The 16,932-nt window shown below is 44.1% G+C and overlaps 1 protein-coding gene across 1 annotated transcript in view; it reads left to right on the forward strand.

The window, feature by feature from the left end:
- Nucleotides 1–856: 856 nt before the first annotated feature.
- Nucleotides 857–16,932, forward strand: part of LOC119431651 (E3 ubiquitin-protein ligase HUWE1-like) — a 179,786-nt gene continuing 163,710 nt past the window's right edge. The window contains exons 1-3 of the mRNA XM_049657964.1: nt 857–1,033; nt 14,852–15,156; nt 15,760–15,879. Coding sequence (XP_049513921.1) covers nt 15,013–15,156; nt 15,760–15,879 — 264 coding nt within the window. The 5' untranslated portion in view covers nt 857–1,033; nt 14,852–15,012. The remainder of the gene's footprint in view (nt 1,034–14,851; nt 15,157–15,759; nt 15,880–16,932) is intronic.

A 16,932-nucleotide genomic window follows, 5' to 3' on the forward strand; every position in this document is an offset into this window, starting at 1 on the left:
CGGCTCTGTTCACGCTAACCTGATTGCGAAGTTCTCTGTCAATCTCTTTCTTTTTAATCTACCTAATAGAAATAGTATGTGCATGTCTATTCGATATCACCGTAACCAATCTTGTTTTTCTGTGTTCCAGTACTATTATGCATATTTTTTTTGCGTTTTATTAATCCGTTGTGCACGTACACGTATTAGTACTACCTGCCGACCGCCCAGGCTCGCACGCAAGCAATGTTGCTTATGCAGGCTGGATATGCAACTGTGATGGGAATGGATACAATAAATATTCTTATATAGTCGTATAAATCTGCAGAGCAAACATGATTTCACTACTGCTTGGATTCATTTCATTTTCCTCTGTATGGAAAGCTCGACGTTGCTTGGTTGCCTCGCAGAACGCTTGTGGCTCGGAAACCGGTCGCGTAGATCATGACGAGTGACCCGTACTTCGTACATAGGCTGAGTCGGCTTCAGACATAGAACTCGTAAACAACAGCTGCTCACTCTACTGTGTCTGATTCCTTTCTTGTCCCGTTTCGTGGCGCTGTTTTTAAATTTAGAACGGCAGCTGATGGTAAAATTAATCAAATGTCTTGATGCAGTCTAAAACTATCATAGGTGTGCGGCAAAATCTGGCTATGAGTTTTGCTAAACATTGAGTAGGACACAGAACTCGTCAAATTAATACCGAAATACCGATACCAAATTCGTCAGTGACAGCGAAACTGAAACTGGTTGAAACTGAGAAGTTATTCGCTAGAGGACGGGGCGTTCGCATTCACGAATCAACACACACGCCGGGCATTGCGCCGGGCTATTCGCGGGAAGCTGCCTGGCTGCCTCCTGCCGGCGGAAACTTGTGCGCCTCGTTTGTAACCCATAGTTGTGTGCTGCTCTCGCCGTTCATGGTAATCGTGTTGGTGGTGGTGTGTGCTTGTCGCCGTTTTCTCCCCATCGCTGCCATGAGCGCCTGCGTGTGATTTGAACACAACAGAGCACCGCGGAAACGAAAAGTGGTTGCATTCTTCTGCGTGGCAAGGTCAGTAGAGGCGTCCTTTTTGCAAGTCAGCGGGCGCCCCGGAATAAACAGCGTCCACTCAAGTTCGGTATAATGGCGACCTCTGTGCACTTGTGCTCGCGCGAGAAGTCATTGTTTGCCGGCTGCCGTGGCGATGCACGCTGTGTGCGGCTCGCCGGAGTGCGCTGCTTCCCGTGTACGAGCCCGGGGCTTGAGCCCGCGCGCTGCTTGCCACGCTGGGCCCGCATCGTAAAGGGCCGGAGCCGTCGGTCAAGACGGTTAGGCCTAATACATCGCCGAGAAAAGCCGTCACGCGTGCGGTCCGGGAGCCCGGAGTCCCGACTCGCGCTCGCGCCTCGGTCGCGAACGCGGTCGCAGTGCCTGGGATGTGCGGGCAGCCGTTCGCAGGTAGGCATCGAGTTGAATTTGTCGGCGCACATCGACGTGAGGTTTTCCTCGCTCTGGCCCACTCGGCCCCCCCTCCACTTTCCGAAGCGCGTTGTGCGAGCGCGGTGCGAAGAGTAGGGACGGCGAAACGCACCGAACGTTCTGTGGCGCCTGGTTCATTGGACCCGTCGCCTAAACAAAATAGCTAGTTGATCCGTGTCGCTGTCGACCTCCCCCCACGAGCCCGTCAAGTCGTTGCGACGCCTTGTGTGTTCTCCAATTGCGCGTGCCAAGTGACCGCGACGATTGTTGAACCTATCGGGCCGCTCTTGTTTTGCTAGTGGAGGAAACAGCTGACGGCCTCGCGTCGCATTAACGGCGTATTGGCGCGCAAAATTTGCCTCCGTAGGCACGCTCCCTCGTGGGTCGTAAGAACTGCGCTGCTGGTGTTGCGCCAAGATCTGCGGACTTGGTGCCAACCTCGTCGACGGTAGGTGCGAGAGAGCATGTGAAATCGGCCCTTTGTGTTTGACAAGGAATGCAGTCCTGCACTTTTCTGACAGGCACCAATAATATTGACTGTGATAAGCTGTGCGCTGGCACCTTTTCTTTTCGGCTAGCGGTCTATGCGCTTCGCCCCCGGTGCTAAACGAGGTCCCCAATTGGTAATAACTACGCGGGAACAATCGTCTCTGCCAAGGACATTTGTCGAAACGGTAGCGTGCGCCTTTCGTAGTTACATTCCTCAATGCCGCCGCGAGAATCGGCGCCTTCTCTGTTTGTGTGGAGAGTGGTGCAACCACGTTCGCCTCATTGTGATGGGACGCACTTCCTGCGCGATGTCGCGCCTAGCACCCTTGATTTAACGCCCTCCTAGTCGTCCTCGTTTGCACAAACGCACCCGACAGATCGAGCCTGTCATATCTCGCGAGCAACGCGGTTGAAAGGTTTTGTATTGACAGGCTGATACACGTTAAACTGCACTTCTTTTTCCTTGGTGTGGACCACTATTAGAACAGCGTAAACAAAAGTTTGATTTGCCTTCTGAATATTTGCTGTGTTGCAAGTTACCACCGGTGTTTATAACACATTAAATTTGGCCCCTTTCAAGAAATATGCATAGAATAGCATCATCTCAATTGTTCAATATGTTTCAACTTTTCAGTGAATCGTTGCGTTGCCTGGAGCAATAACAGTAGGCATGGTATTAGACGAGAACACATGTGGTTGTTCTTATAGGGGGACTCTCTGGGCACGTTTCGTCGTCTAGACTGCTCGTACAACTATTTGACATCGCTCAGGAATGGCTTGTTCTTTTGCTATCGCATGACACACTCGAAAACAATGTGCCAAGCAGCTGTGCTGCTGCTGTGGCAGGAAGTTAACGTTTACAAGTTGTTGGTTGCGTCAGGTCGTGCACTGGACATAGGTTTCCCAGAGGTTCTGTGACATGTACTGTCATTTGTCAGGCATGCATTAAGGCTTCTGGTACTTGTGCCACGCTCGCACATAAGTGTCAAGTGCATAATGACGAGTTTTAATGCCACTACATTGGTGACATGCAGTATTTGTGCTGATGTGATTCACAAGATATAGGCCAGCTTAATGGACCAATTGTGTTCCAGTAATTTTCCTTTTTATGCTTCACCAGTTGTCTGAGTGACATTCCACTTATGTTATCAGATAAGCACAATTGGCCGATCGTCAGGGGTGGATGATAGAAATATCCTTACGTTATAATATCCTTCGGTTATAGTAGCCCTAATCACTTTTCACAATTCATTCTCTGATATATGTGCACCTATAAGCAATATGTATCCGAAGTAGTATATTTTTTATGCAGCATATATTTGCAACATTCATTTGCCACTAGTGTCTGTAAATCCTTACCAGATATTTAGCACAGGCTGTCTAATGCTCTGGAATCATTTTCTGGAAGTTTGTTTTATTACATGGCATCAGGAAAAACATTTTCAAACTGAACTAATGACATCGAAAAACGTTAAACAGTGTTTCTCTGCATATTAGGCTATGGGTATGGCTTTTCCATAACCAAATATACAAAATGTTTGGGTTTCACTGACATGTGACATGGAAGGCATAAAATATTTTGGACATTTAGTGAAGGGAGCATGGCTGCTGAATAAGCTGGGCCTAGTGCATGGTCTTGAAGCATTGCTCACTAGGCTCAATCAGCTAGGCATCCTGTTTTTAGATGTATTGCCTCGTTATCTCTCAGTGTCAAGGCAAACAACTGATAATGACACCTTGAGATACTTATCACAGAGACCAGATACTGCACAGTGTGTGCTGAGGCTAGTATCAGCTTCAAATGCCAGTGGCTTAAAAGTACTGGTCATCTGTTAACATGGTCACTGCGGCATGCTTATTTTAGGTCTGGCTTTAGGTGCGTTGTGACCCACCGGCGGGACGCGCAGCTATGCCTCTTTCTATTGCTCCGAGATGGCGCTGCCACCTTTGTAGTGGGCTTTTGGCGCGTTTATTTGAAAGATGCAAAGCTGTTTTCTGCCTTTTTCGCATGAATCTATGTTGAAATACAAAGTGCTTGCCACCAGGAAACACATAAAGTCAGTTCCTGTGATAGAAATATTTATTAGGTAGATAAAAGTTAAAATTTAGTAGGAATATTAACCATGTTTGAAGTGTATATCGTACTCGTATTGGCAGTTGAAGGTAGCTTGCATCTCAGCTTACTTGTGCTTAGAATTAAAGCACGACAAACACATGAATGGCTTGCCAGGGCATTCTCCACAGAAAGTGGTCACTTTTCTCCCCCTCACCCTAGCGTCGTTTGGGCTGCTGCTGGTACTGATGGCCGCATAGCAGCCAGTGCAGCGCCGTCGAGTGTTGCGTGCCGACCCACCAGTTTTTTCGAGCGTGTGGACACACTTTCTCCCACGACTTTTTTCGATCTTGTCTTGACGAGGGCCGAACAGGGAACGAGCCAGCTCTTCTCGAAATTTTATAATTGGCGTAGACATTCCTTCAAGCATGCCACGAATGTTCCACGCATTTACGATGGTACTTCCGACAAGCAACTCAACGGCTACCTTCCCGTACCACTTCAGTCCTTTTCTAAGGCAGCTGTAGTAAGATGCCATTTGGTCGCTATATTCCATGCCTTTTTTTGCTGCGTTGTAATCGAGAACGGCCTGAGGTTTCGGGATTGGTGCGCCGTCCCTTGTTTTCTTGTCGCTGTCCACCAAAGTTGCTTCATGTTTGGCGACAGATGTGAGCATCAGAACGGGCCTCTTGTCCATCCACTTCAGTAGCTTCACTCCATCTTTGGACCGAAGTCCGGTCACACTGCCTTGCGCAACCTTTGCTTCGGAGACTTCTTTTGGCAGCCCTTTCCTTGTTGAGCGAACTGTGCCGCAAATGAAAGTGTCTTCTTTTAGAAGGCGAAGAGCGAGCGGCAAGCTCGTGTAGGAGTTGTCTACGTACAGCGTGCGCCCGACTCCCTTATAATTTTGCATGAGTTTCAAACATACATCTTTGGCGTGTCCGACGCCAACTTGTCGATCAGACTTTCCGGCGTAAACGTTGATATTTAGTGTGTAACCATCTTTTGTACATGCCTTGAAGAGCTTGACTTCGTATTTAATGACTTTTCCTGGAATATACCGTCTGAACGAAAGTCGATCACGCCACGGCACCATTGTTTCGTCGATCACAACCTCCTTTCCCCGCTCAAGCACAGTGGCAAAATTCTGGTTCAATTTCTATCGGAGGTCGGATCTTAAAGACACGATCCTGCGACTCTGCAAGCATTGTCTGCAAAATGCCAGAACCTCAGAAGCAGGAAAAAGCAGTCACGGCTAATAATTTGGCGAATGAGTTCAATGCCATACAGGTCGCTTTTTGCCCAGTAGTGACTCAGAGTAGGAAAAACACACTTACACGAGTTCAAAAAAGTTTTCATAGCCTACAGCTGCAGCGGCTTTGTGGACAGGTGGACAAGACCAATACAGATCAGTATTCGAACAAATGCTTTCCAACAAATGTTCTTCCAATTCCTTCATTGCCACTTTTGCACCAATCCGAAGAACAAGCTAACTTGTTCATGTGCTCACTTTAGCGGCTGTAGCTCGCCAACTAACGGTCAGAGCAAAACGCGGCAAATGGCAGTTTGTTGTCTAAACCTGCCGCTACATGCGCTCAGTAGCCGCAGTGCGTTCCCTCTGCTGGTTGGCGCGCTATTTCAAAAGTTTGGTTTCTTTTTGAACACACCTCGTATGTACACACATTTGACACCATGAAAACTGAATAAAGAACATCAAATTAGCACAAACTGCAAAACATCACGCTGGTTGTTTAATTTATTCTGGGAAAGGAATTAGCTCTTAGCCGGGGCCTACAGGAAGCAGTATTTATTTTTGGTCGATCATTTGGTCGATTTATTTTGGGGTATCACTTCTAGGGGGGTGGATACTGATTGGCTAAGACAGCGGGCAGAACAGTCACCACTCTAGGCATGCATTGTATCAGACGTCATGTTATGCAAATGTGAATGTATACCTGAAAGTGAGACTGATAACTTGGTTGTGGAGCTTGCCAAAGACATGCCTGAAAGAGAGATTATCGAGATGCTAGATGTATCAAAATGTTGTGAGGTGTGTCAGCATGGCCTGTTCATCAAGTACCTCATAATCTTTTGTGGTTTGTTTCATCGCTGTGTTTTCTTTACTTTCCCTATTGCGAAGTTTAGTTAAACCTGCCCTCAGAAAAACAAATTCTCAGTTGAGCACCACGCCTGTCTTGTTCCTGTTCTGACGTGCCGTAAAACTGGTGTTATATATTAACAAACTTAATGCGTCATTGAGGACATAAATAAATGAGGTGCATCTGTCACAGTTGAAGTACCGTGAGAAAATGGGTCACATAAACATGGGCTATAAACGCATCCCTGATCAACCCATGTATCTACAACATGGCACACCTGTCGTGGTGCCTTAATGAATGGGTATAGAACTTTGCTGCAGAAAAGGTGGCTTTGGGTTCAATCACTGGCAATAGCAGCAGGTAATTCACCTATGCAAATATGCTCTTGTACCACGCTTTCAGTGTGTTAATGAACTACAGTTGGTCACATTTTATCCTCTAGGTTGTCGTCATGGCTACTTTCATTGTTTGCATAGATGAGGTACATCATGTGAAACACATGTGGCCCATTCACCCTAAAGAAGAGGTGTTGATGTGACATTGCACTGTATGATCCAGGTTCGAGTTCCATTCTGTAACCCATTCACTCATGACGTTTGCATATGAAGACGCATTCTGCATTTGCTTGTTCTGGAAAACGACTCCAGAAAAATGTAACATAACACAGTATGCAACCCTACGTGTTAATGAAAAATTTGGTTACATATGGCGTGATAATTATGTTTTATGGAATTTAAAAAAATAGCTTGACAGTTTTCCAGTAGTCTTTCTATGCCATTAACATAAAGCATGAACAATAATGGAGACAGAGGACGTCCCTGCTTCAGTCCTTGGTGAATTTGCACCACTTGATTACTGTTGTTGACGCTGCAGCCGCCACCACACAGTCGTACTATTGTAATCATTTTAACATCGTCCTATGGTGTGATCATTTTTAAAGGGACTGACAACCGATTTTTATATACCCAGTTTTTTATGGCTTAACGAAAAGCTCGCCCTCGGTAGTGTTTACACCTGCAGCGGTTACTTCCAAAAGCGCATGGATATTTTGTAAGCAGAATTTTTTGATCTGATCAGCCTGTACAAAAATAAGTCCCTCCTCCAGCAACGCTGAGAAGTGATAGCGATGCAGATAGCCCACCTTGCAAATTGCGAAAGGCGCCCATCGTCCTGCTTTCACTGGAGGGAGTGCAGCTGTGGTTAACCACCTATATTGTCACCTTTCCAACCACTTTTAAAGCGTAAATAGACTGGTACAATAAGTTTGCTTTGTTGTACAGACCACCTTTCTTATAGTTGTACCGCGTTTTTTCCCAAGTACACGCCTACATCATGGCTGGCTGGCCCCCAGCGTCGTTATTCTGTTGATATACGAGCCAAGCCAACTTATCGAAGACGAAGGCAGCGCCACTTTTCTACTCACTACAAAGACTTATCTGCACATTGTAAGTTGGAAAAAAACTTGGAAAGAATGTTACTGCGTTCCAGGAACCGCGTACACTAGTAGTAGGTCATGTGGGGCACCAAAGGTCATTCTTCGTGACTTTTAGTGAAGAATTAAAAATATAAGTACATGTTTAAAGAGAAAAAACAGGGCCCGTTCTAGCCAATAGACGATCTTTCCATCAATTCATGTTCTCAGCAGTTGTCTGTCCCTTTAAGTTTTCGGGAATTAAAAAAAAATTGTCTGTGGCTTCGAAGACGGGGACATTGTTAACATGAGGAATTGAAACACATATTCAACTAATAAAATTGTTCTAATTAACTTAATTACTTTATGGCACATTTTGCAATTTACAAATTGTAGCCAATTAGTTTGCAAGATGTATCCACTTGAAATGAATTTCCAGGATGAAACCAGTTTCAAGATATTTCCTAAAGTGCGGGACAAAATACATGAGCCTACCAGCACTTTTCTGCTTTCATGCGTAAAAAAAGCATTTTCTTAAAAAAGTGGAACAAGTGCAATTCTATGGCGAGTGTTATGGTGCATATCTCCAATCTGGTGTCATTCTGGAAATTTGTTCCAAGTGGATGCACCTTGCAAACTCACCGGCTACAATTCGTTAATTGCCATACGTGCCGTAACGTAATTAAGATAATTTATGATTTTTCAAAATTAGTTGAATATTTGCTTCGATTTCTCGTGCAAGTAATGTCCTCACCTCTCTGTGATGCTACCTGCAGCAGGTGATTTTTAAACATTCCGTAAAACTTAAAAATGATCACCCCGTATATTAGCACACAGGCTCAAATACCGATAGACAAATGCAGTTATACTAAGAAACACTGCTGCATTTGAGGGGAATTCGTATGTGTTGCTTTCAAGACATCAATGGTTTTAATGGATGTTAAGGGATGCACTAGTTAGATCAACTTTTGCACCTGCTTTAGATGTCGAAAGGTGCTCTGTGTGTACAGGCAGGCATGTGTACGGGAGATGGATGGTGTGCAACCATAGCCCTTCTGTTCAAATGATCAGTAGGTCTTGCATGCATGTCTTGTATACATTTGTGACAGATGCAGGTAACAATCGCCCAGCTTTTATATTGAGTGCTCATTGTCGTATCAGAAGCAATGCTCCGGCAAAGTGATTGCCTGCACTATTTGAAAGGCTAGGTCAATGTGCTGCTGCAAACACACCTGTTCCTAGTCATAGATTTCTTTCGATGAGTGCTGCATCATTGTTGTCAGCCCAGTGTCAGGGATTAGTCTAATTATAAAAACAGCAAATGAATGACCTAAAGGGACTATCTACCATCCGGAATATGTTCGTAAATTATGCTGCAGACTTTTGGTCACGTCTCGAAATGATAAACAAGTATGGCTTTATCCCTGAAGTGTGGGATTACAAATTCAATTAAATGCAGAAAGTTGTAAAAAGATTGTGAGATGACCCGCAGTGGAGAAACTTTGTAGACAAGCAAGTTGGCATCCCATGTGACATCAGATAAATGCGGGCGCCTTAGCTGCTGCCAAGTATTCAGTCTTCATCAAGAGTTATTTCTGCACTACCCCTAGACTTTTCCGTATTCATTTTGCTGTTGTATATGTAACTGTGGGGAGTTCATGCTGAACAATGGTGCTACTTTCATAGTCTGCATTGCCTACTGTGCACGGCCCTGTGTTCATTTGTATACTTGGCAATTCAGCTCGCATGTTTCGTGCATGCTTTTCCTTTTCCTCGTCCCTCAAGGAGCGTTGCAAGAGGCTTCCATTCTCTAGTGTTGTTGGTTTTCTTGGGACACATCTCAGCAGTGACGTTGCCTAGCGAGCAGCTCAGCTGGCCTTCCTTGAGTGGTACAGGTACATACCTGATGTATCTGTACGACTCTGCTAAATTTTCCATAAATTTTTCAAATTGGGGCTTGTTCTACGATATTACTAGTTTATCAAGTTTTTTGAAAGATTTCTATTTGTCAAAGACTTTGTTGTTGGTCTCCAAACCTTTTTTTTTTGGAAGTCTTTAATGATGACGGGGTGCGTGAAAGAGCACATGTTTTGAGCAAGTTTATTTACAGACTCACTCGAAACGTCACGGAAAAAGTAAATTTGCTGCTGCTTGTGTGTTGGTCAAAAACGAAATCATCTATACAGTGCGTTCCTCTTTAAAAAAAAAACACTCGATTTTAACTCTCTCTCTCTCTCTCTATATATATATATATATATATATATATATATATATAAAATAAACCCAAAAATGAAGGATCCTACTTTTACCTCACGGGTGGCACCATGGGTGTTTTTAGGATGTACTCAGAAGCACAATGTATCTTGTTTGACATGTCATGCTGCGCACTAGCTGAAACTATTTTGTTAATTGTGGGAAAACGTACTGAATCGTTGGGGTAGGCCCTTCTGATCATTAAGTGACACATTTAAGCACTTCGCATTAGGCATGTAATTTATTAAAAGGTATTAAAAACATGCATCGCTACCGATCGCAGCGGCACTCCGAAGCAGTGGACGGCACAGACAAAGAGCTGTTTCAAATAGTTTTATTCATTCATTCATTCCCCTTATCTGTTAGCCGTCCCTTCACCTGCTACATAGCCGGTGCATGTGACTTAATTGGGTGAGCTATCCAATTGGCTATCCGCGTTGCGTCATTGAGGATGCTTCTAACATGCTGCTGCATTAAGCTTATCTTTAATAACATACATATGCATAGCAGTTTGTTTATCATTAAAAATAAGTACACAAATGTAATACATTTTAAATCTGGACTTTTGTACTAACCAATGGGCCACTTCCATCTGAGAATGCCAATTGTCTGCTACAGCTTTGGCAGCCCATGGGACATGGAAAGGTTCTCACATGAAAGTAGGAGCAGCGAAGACTTCTTTGGCGGTAGGAACATAAAAGGAACATAAACTGTATTTTGCTCATCTTGCACTGCAGGTGTGTGCAGGGAGTAAACTTCAGCGACTACACGCTGTAGAAAATTGTCAATGTCAGCACCAACCTCCTTGGTCAACACAGTGGTCAAGCAGTTTTGAAAATAAAGGCTCTTTCAGCAGTAACCGCTGCTTCCACATTTGTCAGAGAGCCGAGTTTTGTATATAATTTGCCCAGAATGATAGCAGAAAAATCTCCTAGCAAGCAGAGATCTGGAAAAAAAAAAAGTGTCGCTAAGGAAATTGAACTTGCTTCACGTGTCATAAGGTCCATCAGAAAGCCGCCATAGTGAGTTCAACATTCGCGTAGTGGTACAGTCTCTGCCTCCCACACAGAAAGTGTGGGTTAGATTCCTGATGGATGTATATTTTTTTCTTTCTCTCTAATTAGCTTTTTTTTAGATTCAAGAGTAGCGGAAACATTATAAATAGCCCATTTCACCACATTCACAAGCTCGCAGCAGCGCTTTTTTCCCGCTGACAGCTACAAAGAAACCTTATGGCTGAAATATTCATTTCAGATGCTGTGTACACAATTGTGTACACAAAGATAGTGCATCTACAGAAAACGTAATGATTAAGTCATGATATTTAAAATGTGTCGCATATATCTTGAAACACTTATGATTTCAATTGTGCTGCACTTTTGGATAACATGTGCAAAATGAGTGGAAAGGTAGACGGTTAGGTGTTCTTGCTCGGTGTCAGTATGTTGTATGTAGCAGGTTCACGTCGTTCGTTGTTTTCGACAACAATGTCATGCACCAGGCATAATTATCAAGTGGCTGGATAAGTGCCTTTCCGAGTTTTCAATACCCGAAATATTTGATGTTCTCATATTTGGTGTTCCTGTAGTGAGTTTTTGCTTGGATAAGTGCCTTTCAAGCTTTTCAATACTCGAAATAGTTGATGTTCTCATATTTGGTGTTCCTGTAGTGAGTTTTCGCGTGGAGTCCACATTTTGTAAACTTGACAAAACTCACTAAAGAATTGAAATTCTTAAATCTTTTCTGTAGCTGTACACTTTCTGTGATTCTAAAGATGCAAGAAACGTGGTGAAAGTAAGTTTTCAATCACCAGGGTAAAGTGACGTCTGAAAGGAATATAGAGAAAATCGTGGACATACGTATTACATGTTTTCATGTTATGAAGTGATTGTCAAACCGAAATAATGGCGGGAACAGCTACTTTGTAGTTTGTAATTGCGTGCATGTGGCAAATGCCCGTGGTGGCATCCGTCTCGTTTTGGTTTATGTAGCACAAAAAAAGAAAAACGCCAGTGAACATTGTGTGTAGTGCCACAGCATGCAGTTCGTCTTTCAGTTTTGCTCGATGTAAACCAGGCTAAAAACTGCGTAGGAAAGAGACGCGGAAACGCACACAGTTCAAATCAACTGAAAGTAGACAACACTTGCATCACCACTTGAAGGAGGTGGGACATAGCAATGGCTGCACGGTGTAAAGTTTGATGGGGAACTCCGAGGCTTGAAGAGAGGGTAATGTTTAACCACTCTTACATGTGTTATTACAGTACACTGACACAAAATTCTTGAGAAAGCATTCCTTGAGAGATACCCTCTGTGTCGAGGTGTACGACAAAAGCCGTTTCAGGGATCGTTTAACATCGTTTAACACATACACACAGGGCTCCATGAGGCTGTAATGAATGCCACATTTCAGTTGTGAAAAGGGCGACAGTGGTAAGCGTAAGAGTCATTGCAACAGTGTAGCTTTTGGAATGCATTTTACATCATTGGCGCAGAGTACAGTTTTGGCAATAATGCACTAATAAAGCTTAGCTTAGTCTCAAACGGTAGGATCAGCGATGTACATGTGCTAAACTCGCACACCTTGAGTTATTTTGTATTCAGGGTGGTCAGGCTATGCTATACCTAAACTCCATAATGTGCCAGCATGCTGGCCATTTATTTGAGGATGGCTGTGCTAGTACTGTGCATGTTAATGCATAGAGTATTTCCTTATTTGCTTTTCTAAAAGCCTAGGGAATGGAAGTTTTCACCTAATAGTCATATCATGGTGGGCCTAGTTCGAAATTGTATAATGCAGTGGCATGTACTAGACGGGGAAAAGCATGCTTTGAAAGGACTGCTTGAACCGGCCATTCTTTAGGCGTGCAGCTTTTCTTTTTGCCTTATGGTTGTATTGCAGGTGTTATTTTTTTAGGTGACCTGATTTCTTGTTGCTATAATGCAGTTGCCTTTCTATGAATCATGCACTTGTTTATGTAAACAAGTTTCCGTGCACAACCATCTTTGTTATCTTTTGGCATTGAGGAAACTGTCCATACATCATCTATTTCCAAACCACATTTGCGTAGTAAATTTGTGCAGACACTTCCTGCTGGCTTCACCGATTGCTTATCACCAGATGTTAGTTGGGCGGGAAAAGATACCTTTGTGTTATGAAATCTGCATACCTATTGGTTGTCCTTGCTTGACAATAGGTGGTACCGTTTCCTCTTATCAAGGCTGAGTATGAATTGCACTAGCGGTCATTAAAGGCCAACTGCTATGAAATTTTGAGCCACTTACAAAGCCTAGTTTCAGGTATCGTACATTTAGAGCAGCCTCATATCAAAAATTTACATTCGAAATAAGAGTGGATTTGTTACCTTGCAAAAATAACCGTTTTTGATGCCTAAACTAAAAAAAAAAGAAACATAGCGTATTAGCAATGATGCAAAACTCGGAACATTAACCAGTGCAGCTCCAGGGCATGACCTTCAAAATTGGTGGCAACTGCAGCTCAATGAAGATATTGAAGGCCGTTTGGAAGCTGTATCATATCCTCAAACCACATGTTGCTGGCATTGTTTGTCAAGATGTTTAAAAGCTTTTAATAAAGAAAAATTGGGCAGTTGGAGACCTGTAGCTTTGTCAGGATTCCTTCAATAGTAATCACTCTTCATTTATAACCAATCTAGCATCCTTCAATAGTAATCACTCTTCATTTATAACCAATCTAGGCAAAGTTAGTTTGTTGCAGTTAGCCTTTAATGCATTGGAGGGTGGTTTTGCACTAATACATTCATTCCATCCAACTCATTCTCTTTTGTGTGTAAATGTGTGCCCTTTCAATCGTTTGTATTGGTTTCTACGTGCTGGTTTGTTTGACTTTATGGACTTTACTGAATTGCAAATTCTGATCTTTGTTTGCAGACCGTGCAGCTTTTCAGACGTGTTGTTGTACATTTTTTCTGACGTCATTTCACAGTCGCTGAAAATGTACCTCACTTGCATTGTGCCATTCTGTTGCTAAGCAACGAAGTTGTAGGATTGAATCCTCCGCACTTGCATTGTGCCATTCTGTTGCTAAGCAACGAAGTTGTAGGATTGAATACTCCGCATATTACAAGAGAATGCAAATGTACTTAGCTAAGGTGCTCAATAAGAGTCCCCAGATTTGTGGAAATTGATCCAGGGCATTTCATTTCTGTCATTACACATAGGGCAGCTTTTGGGCATCAGATTTGAAGTTATGAAGATGTTGAGGCATATGAATAATTGCTGTGACAATGAAAAAACAGCTCAGCACATTAAAGATAGTTGTGCCCATGGGCTGGCTGATACTGAAATGGCGCCTGCATTCATGTGTTCTGGCAGCGTAACTAAGAAAAGACTGAGAATTCATAAGGCTTTAGACTGACGGTAACTGACAGTTTCTGTGCGGTGCTTTTAAATCTACCACAGCCACAGTGGCAAAGGTTCCAATCTATCCTACCCTGTTAGCTTTGAAATTTCTGTGCATTCCATTTACGCTCAATCCACATTCTGTGGGTAACGCATTGACAATGTGGTGAAGTAGCTCTTGGCGAAAGTTAACAGAAATGCAATGAACAATGTGACTTGGAGATTATTTTTTTCATTGACGACACATGGTGCACATACAATCGTCCTTTATTCCATACTGCATTCTAAGGTGGCTCCCTCCTGTCCTGTCATCCTGTGTTGGGTGCAGATACCGCAGAACTCGCACTGCTACCATCCATGTAGAAGGGGTGGCAGCAGTTCTCCATTATGTTTTGTACTTAAATGTGTACAGTGCTCACGGATTAAAACGCGACAATTTAGGCCTAACCAATGCGCATGCTTTTGTTTCCGTCAGTAGTTTGTGTGACATCGGCGCAATCTCGACTCGTACGCTTAGATCAGAGTCTGCGTAACCTTTCGTGACCAGATTCGAAGCAACATGGCATGGTACTCTCGAGTAATTGCACAGAAGGAGTGTTCTACCCAAAATTTGAATGAGTGAATGAATGAATGAGTGAATGAGTGACACCTGTTGCGGAGACAGTGCTGTTGTGGAATGTCGCCTCCTCACCGAGTGCGCTTTCTCTCTCCTCCCTTTTCAGCAGCAAGACAAAGGCAGGCCGGGTGGTGAGGAGGAGGGGGGCCATGAGTAGCGTTGCCGAGTGAGCAGGACCGTCACCCCCGTGACCCCTCTGCGTCCCCTGGTGGTCGTGCCTCGCCGGCAGTCAGGGGTCCCAGTGGCCCCTGCGTGGCCTCTGGCGCCATGAAGATAGAGCGCAGCCGGCTCAAGAAGAGCTCCTCGGAGGTGCCCCTGGACTGCAAGCTCCTGGTTGAGCGGCTCAAGAGCTGCACCCAGGAGGAGCTGCTCCAGGAGCTCAAGGCAGTCAAGAGCTGGAACTGGGGCAAAGTGAGTCAGGTGCAACCAGTGCTGCCTATTTGGGCCGCGTTATACTTTGCTATTGTTTGGAGTACGAGTACAAGTGAAAGGCATGAATATTTTAGCGTGTTAGTAGGTTCCAGAGTAAAAACTGTCAGGGGGAACCTCCTCCTATTAGTGGGCGCGTAATTATGACAGGCAGCGGGTTATACCACCTGTCCAAATAAAAGTAGCAATTTGTCGCAAAGAAAGACGGGAAGCACATGGTATACAGGGAGTTCCAACTATCATGCATCAGGATTTAAAAATATGCAAATGCCATGTAGCTGGACAGAACCAAGGTAATGTTGTTTGTCGTTGCTTAGAGATACTCGTATTTTTTGCATTCCGCCTAATTACACAATCAGTCATAATTAATCAGCTTCTCAAAATATTCTAATTAGATTAAAGGTGTCAATGAGAAAATTGCACAGCAGCATGAAAAACCCCCGATACACCTTTCTGTTGCTCAATACGTGCTACATAAGTGTTTTTCCGAGTGTGGAAGAAGCCCGCCAATGCACGCAAAATTGCTGTGCGACTGGCCGCTTGAGACACTGAAAAACCTTTTCTTTGTTTTGTTGTTGCATGCAGTGTGAGCTGTACCACTGGATCGATGTTCTGGATCTGTTTGACTCGCTGCTGGAGGCGGCGTGCCAGACTACACATGAAGGCCAGTGGTGTCTGCCATGTGACAGCCCTGGCCGAGAGCAGGTGGGCCTCTTAATATTTTTTTTTCTTATCCTGCGTACGTTTCTTACGTTGCACAGGTGCATAAAACATTTTGTAAGGAAGGTTCCCTTTTTCTTGGGGCCAGGGGCCTCGAACGTGTGCAACATTTCAATTTATGCACTGCACCTTACTCTTACCTCTTGCAACCTCTACAGAGCGCTTCTTTTGTGACATCACAGATGTGATGTGAAATTTAAAGGTTTCCTTTATGCTTTACGTGGTGGCTTAGCGGCTATGGTGTTGCGCTGCTAAGCACGAGGTTGCGGGATCAAATCCTGGCCATGGCGGCTGCATTTTGATGGGGGCCAAATGCAAAAGCATTCATGTCCCGTGCGTTGAGGGCATGTTAGATCCCCAGGTGGTCAAACTTAATCCAGAGTCCCCCACTACAGCGCGTGCCTCATAATCAGATAGTGGTTGTGGCACGTAAAACTTCAGACTGCAATCTTTTTTTTTTAAATTATTATTAATGCTCATATGATGTCCGCATCATGAAGCATATCTGTAGGTGGGGGCCTGCCTATAATGAATGGGGTACCTGCTGCAGTACTCATTTTTAAAAAAAAAAGCTAGTAAAGAAAGTTAGCACCCTTTGGGGTATGTCTTGTCCCCCCAAAATAATTCATTTTTCCTGGTTGCTTGTTCTTTCCTGAAAACTCTGGGCTCTCTATATTTTCCTGTCTGGAATGCTATGTCTAGTTGATAACGCTCATGCCATTCGTGACCTGGAAGTACCTGGTTCACAGCATTAAGGCAAGGCATGCAAGATAGATGACTGTTATTGTTTGGCGTCGAGATAAACAAAGCTGGAAAGGGTGCAAACTGTTCTTAAAGTGCACGGCATCCTGCTTAGCACGAGGCTGCGAATTCAATTCCCGGCCACGGAGGCCGCATTTTCAGTGGGAGCGAATTGCCCAAATGCTTGTGCGCTTAGATGATAAGGAACCCAAGGTACTTACTATAGATCCAGAGTCCTCCACTGCAGCATCTCTTGATAGTCCCAGTGTGGCTTCGGGACGTTGAACCCCACAAATC

Source organism: Dermacentor silvarum, chromosome 10, assembly GCF_013339745.2.
Source record: "Dermacentor silvarum isolate Dsil-2018 chromosome 10, BIME_Dsil_1.4, whole genome shotgun sequence".
NCBI lineage: Eukaryota > Metazoa > Arthropoda > Arachnida > Ixodida > Ixodidae > Dermacentor > Dermacentor silvarum.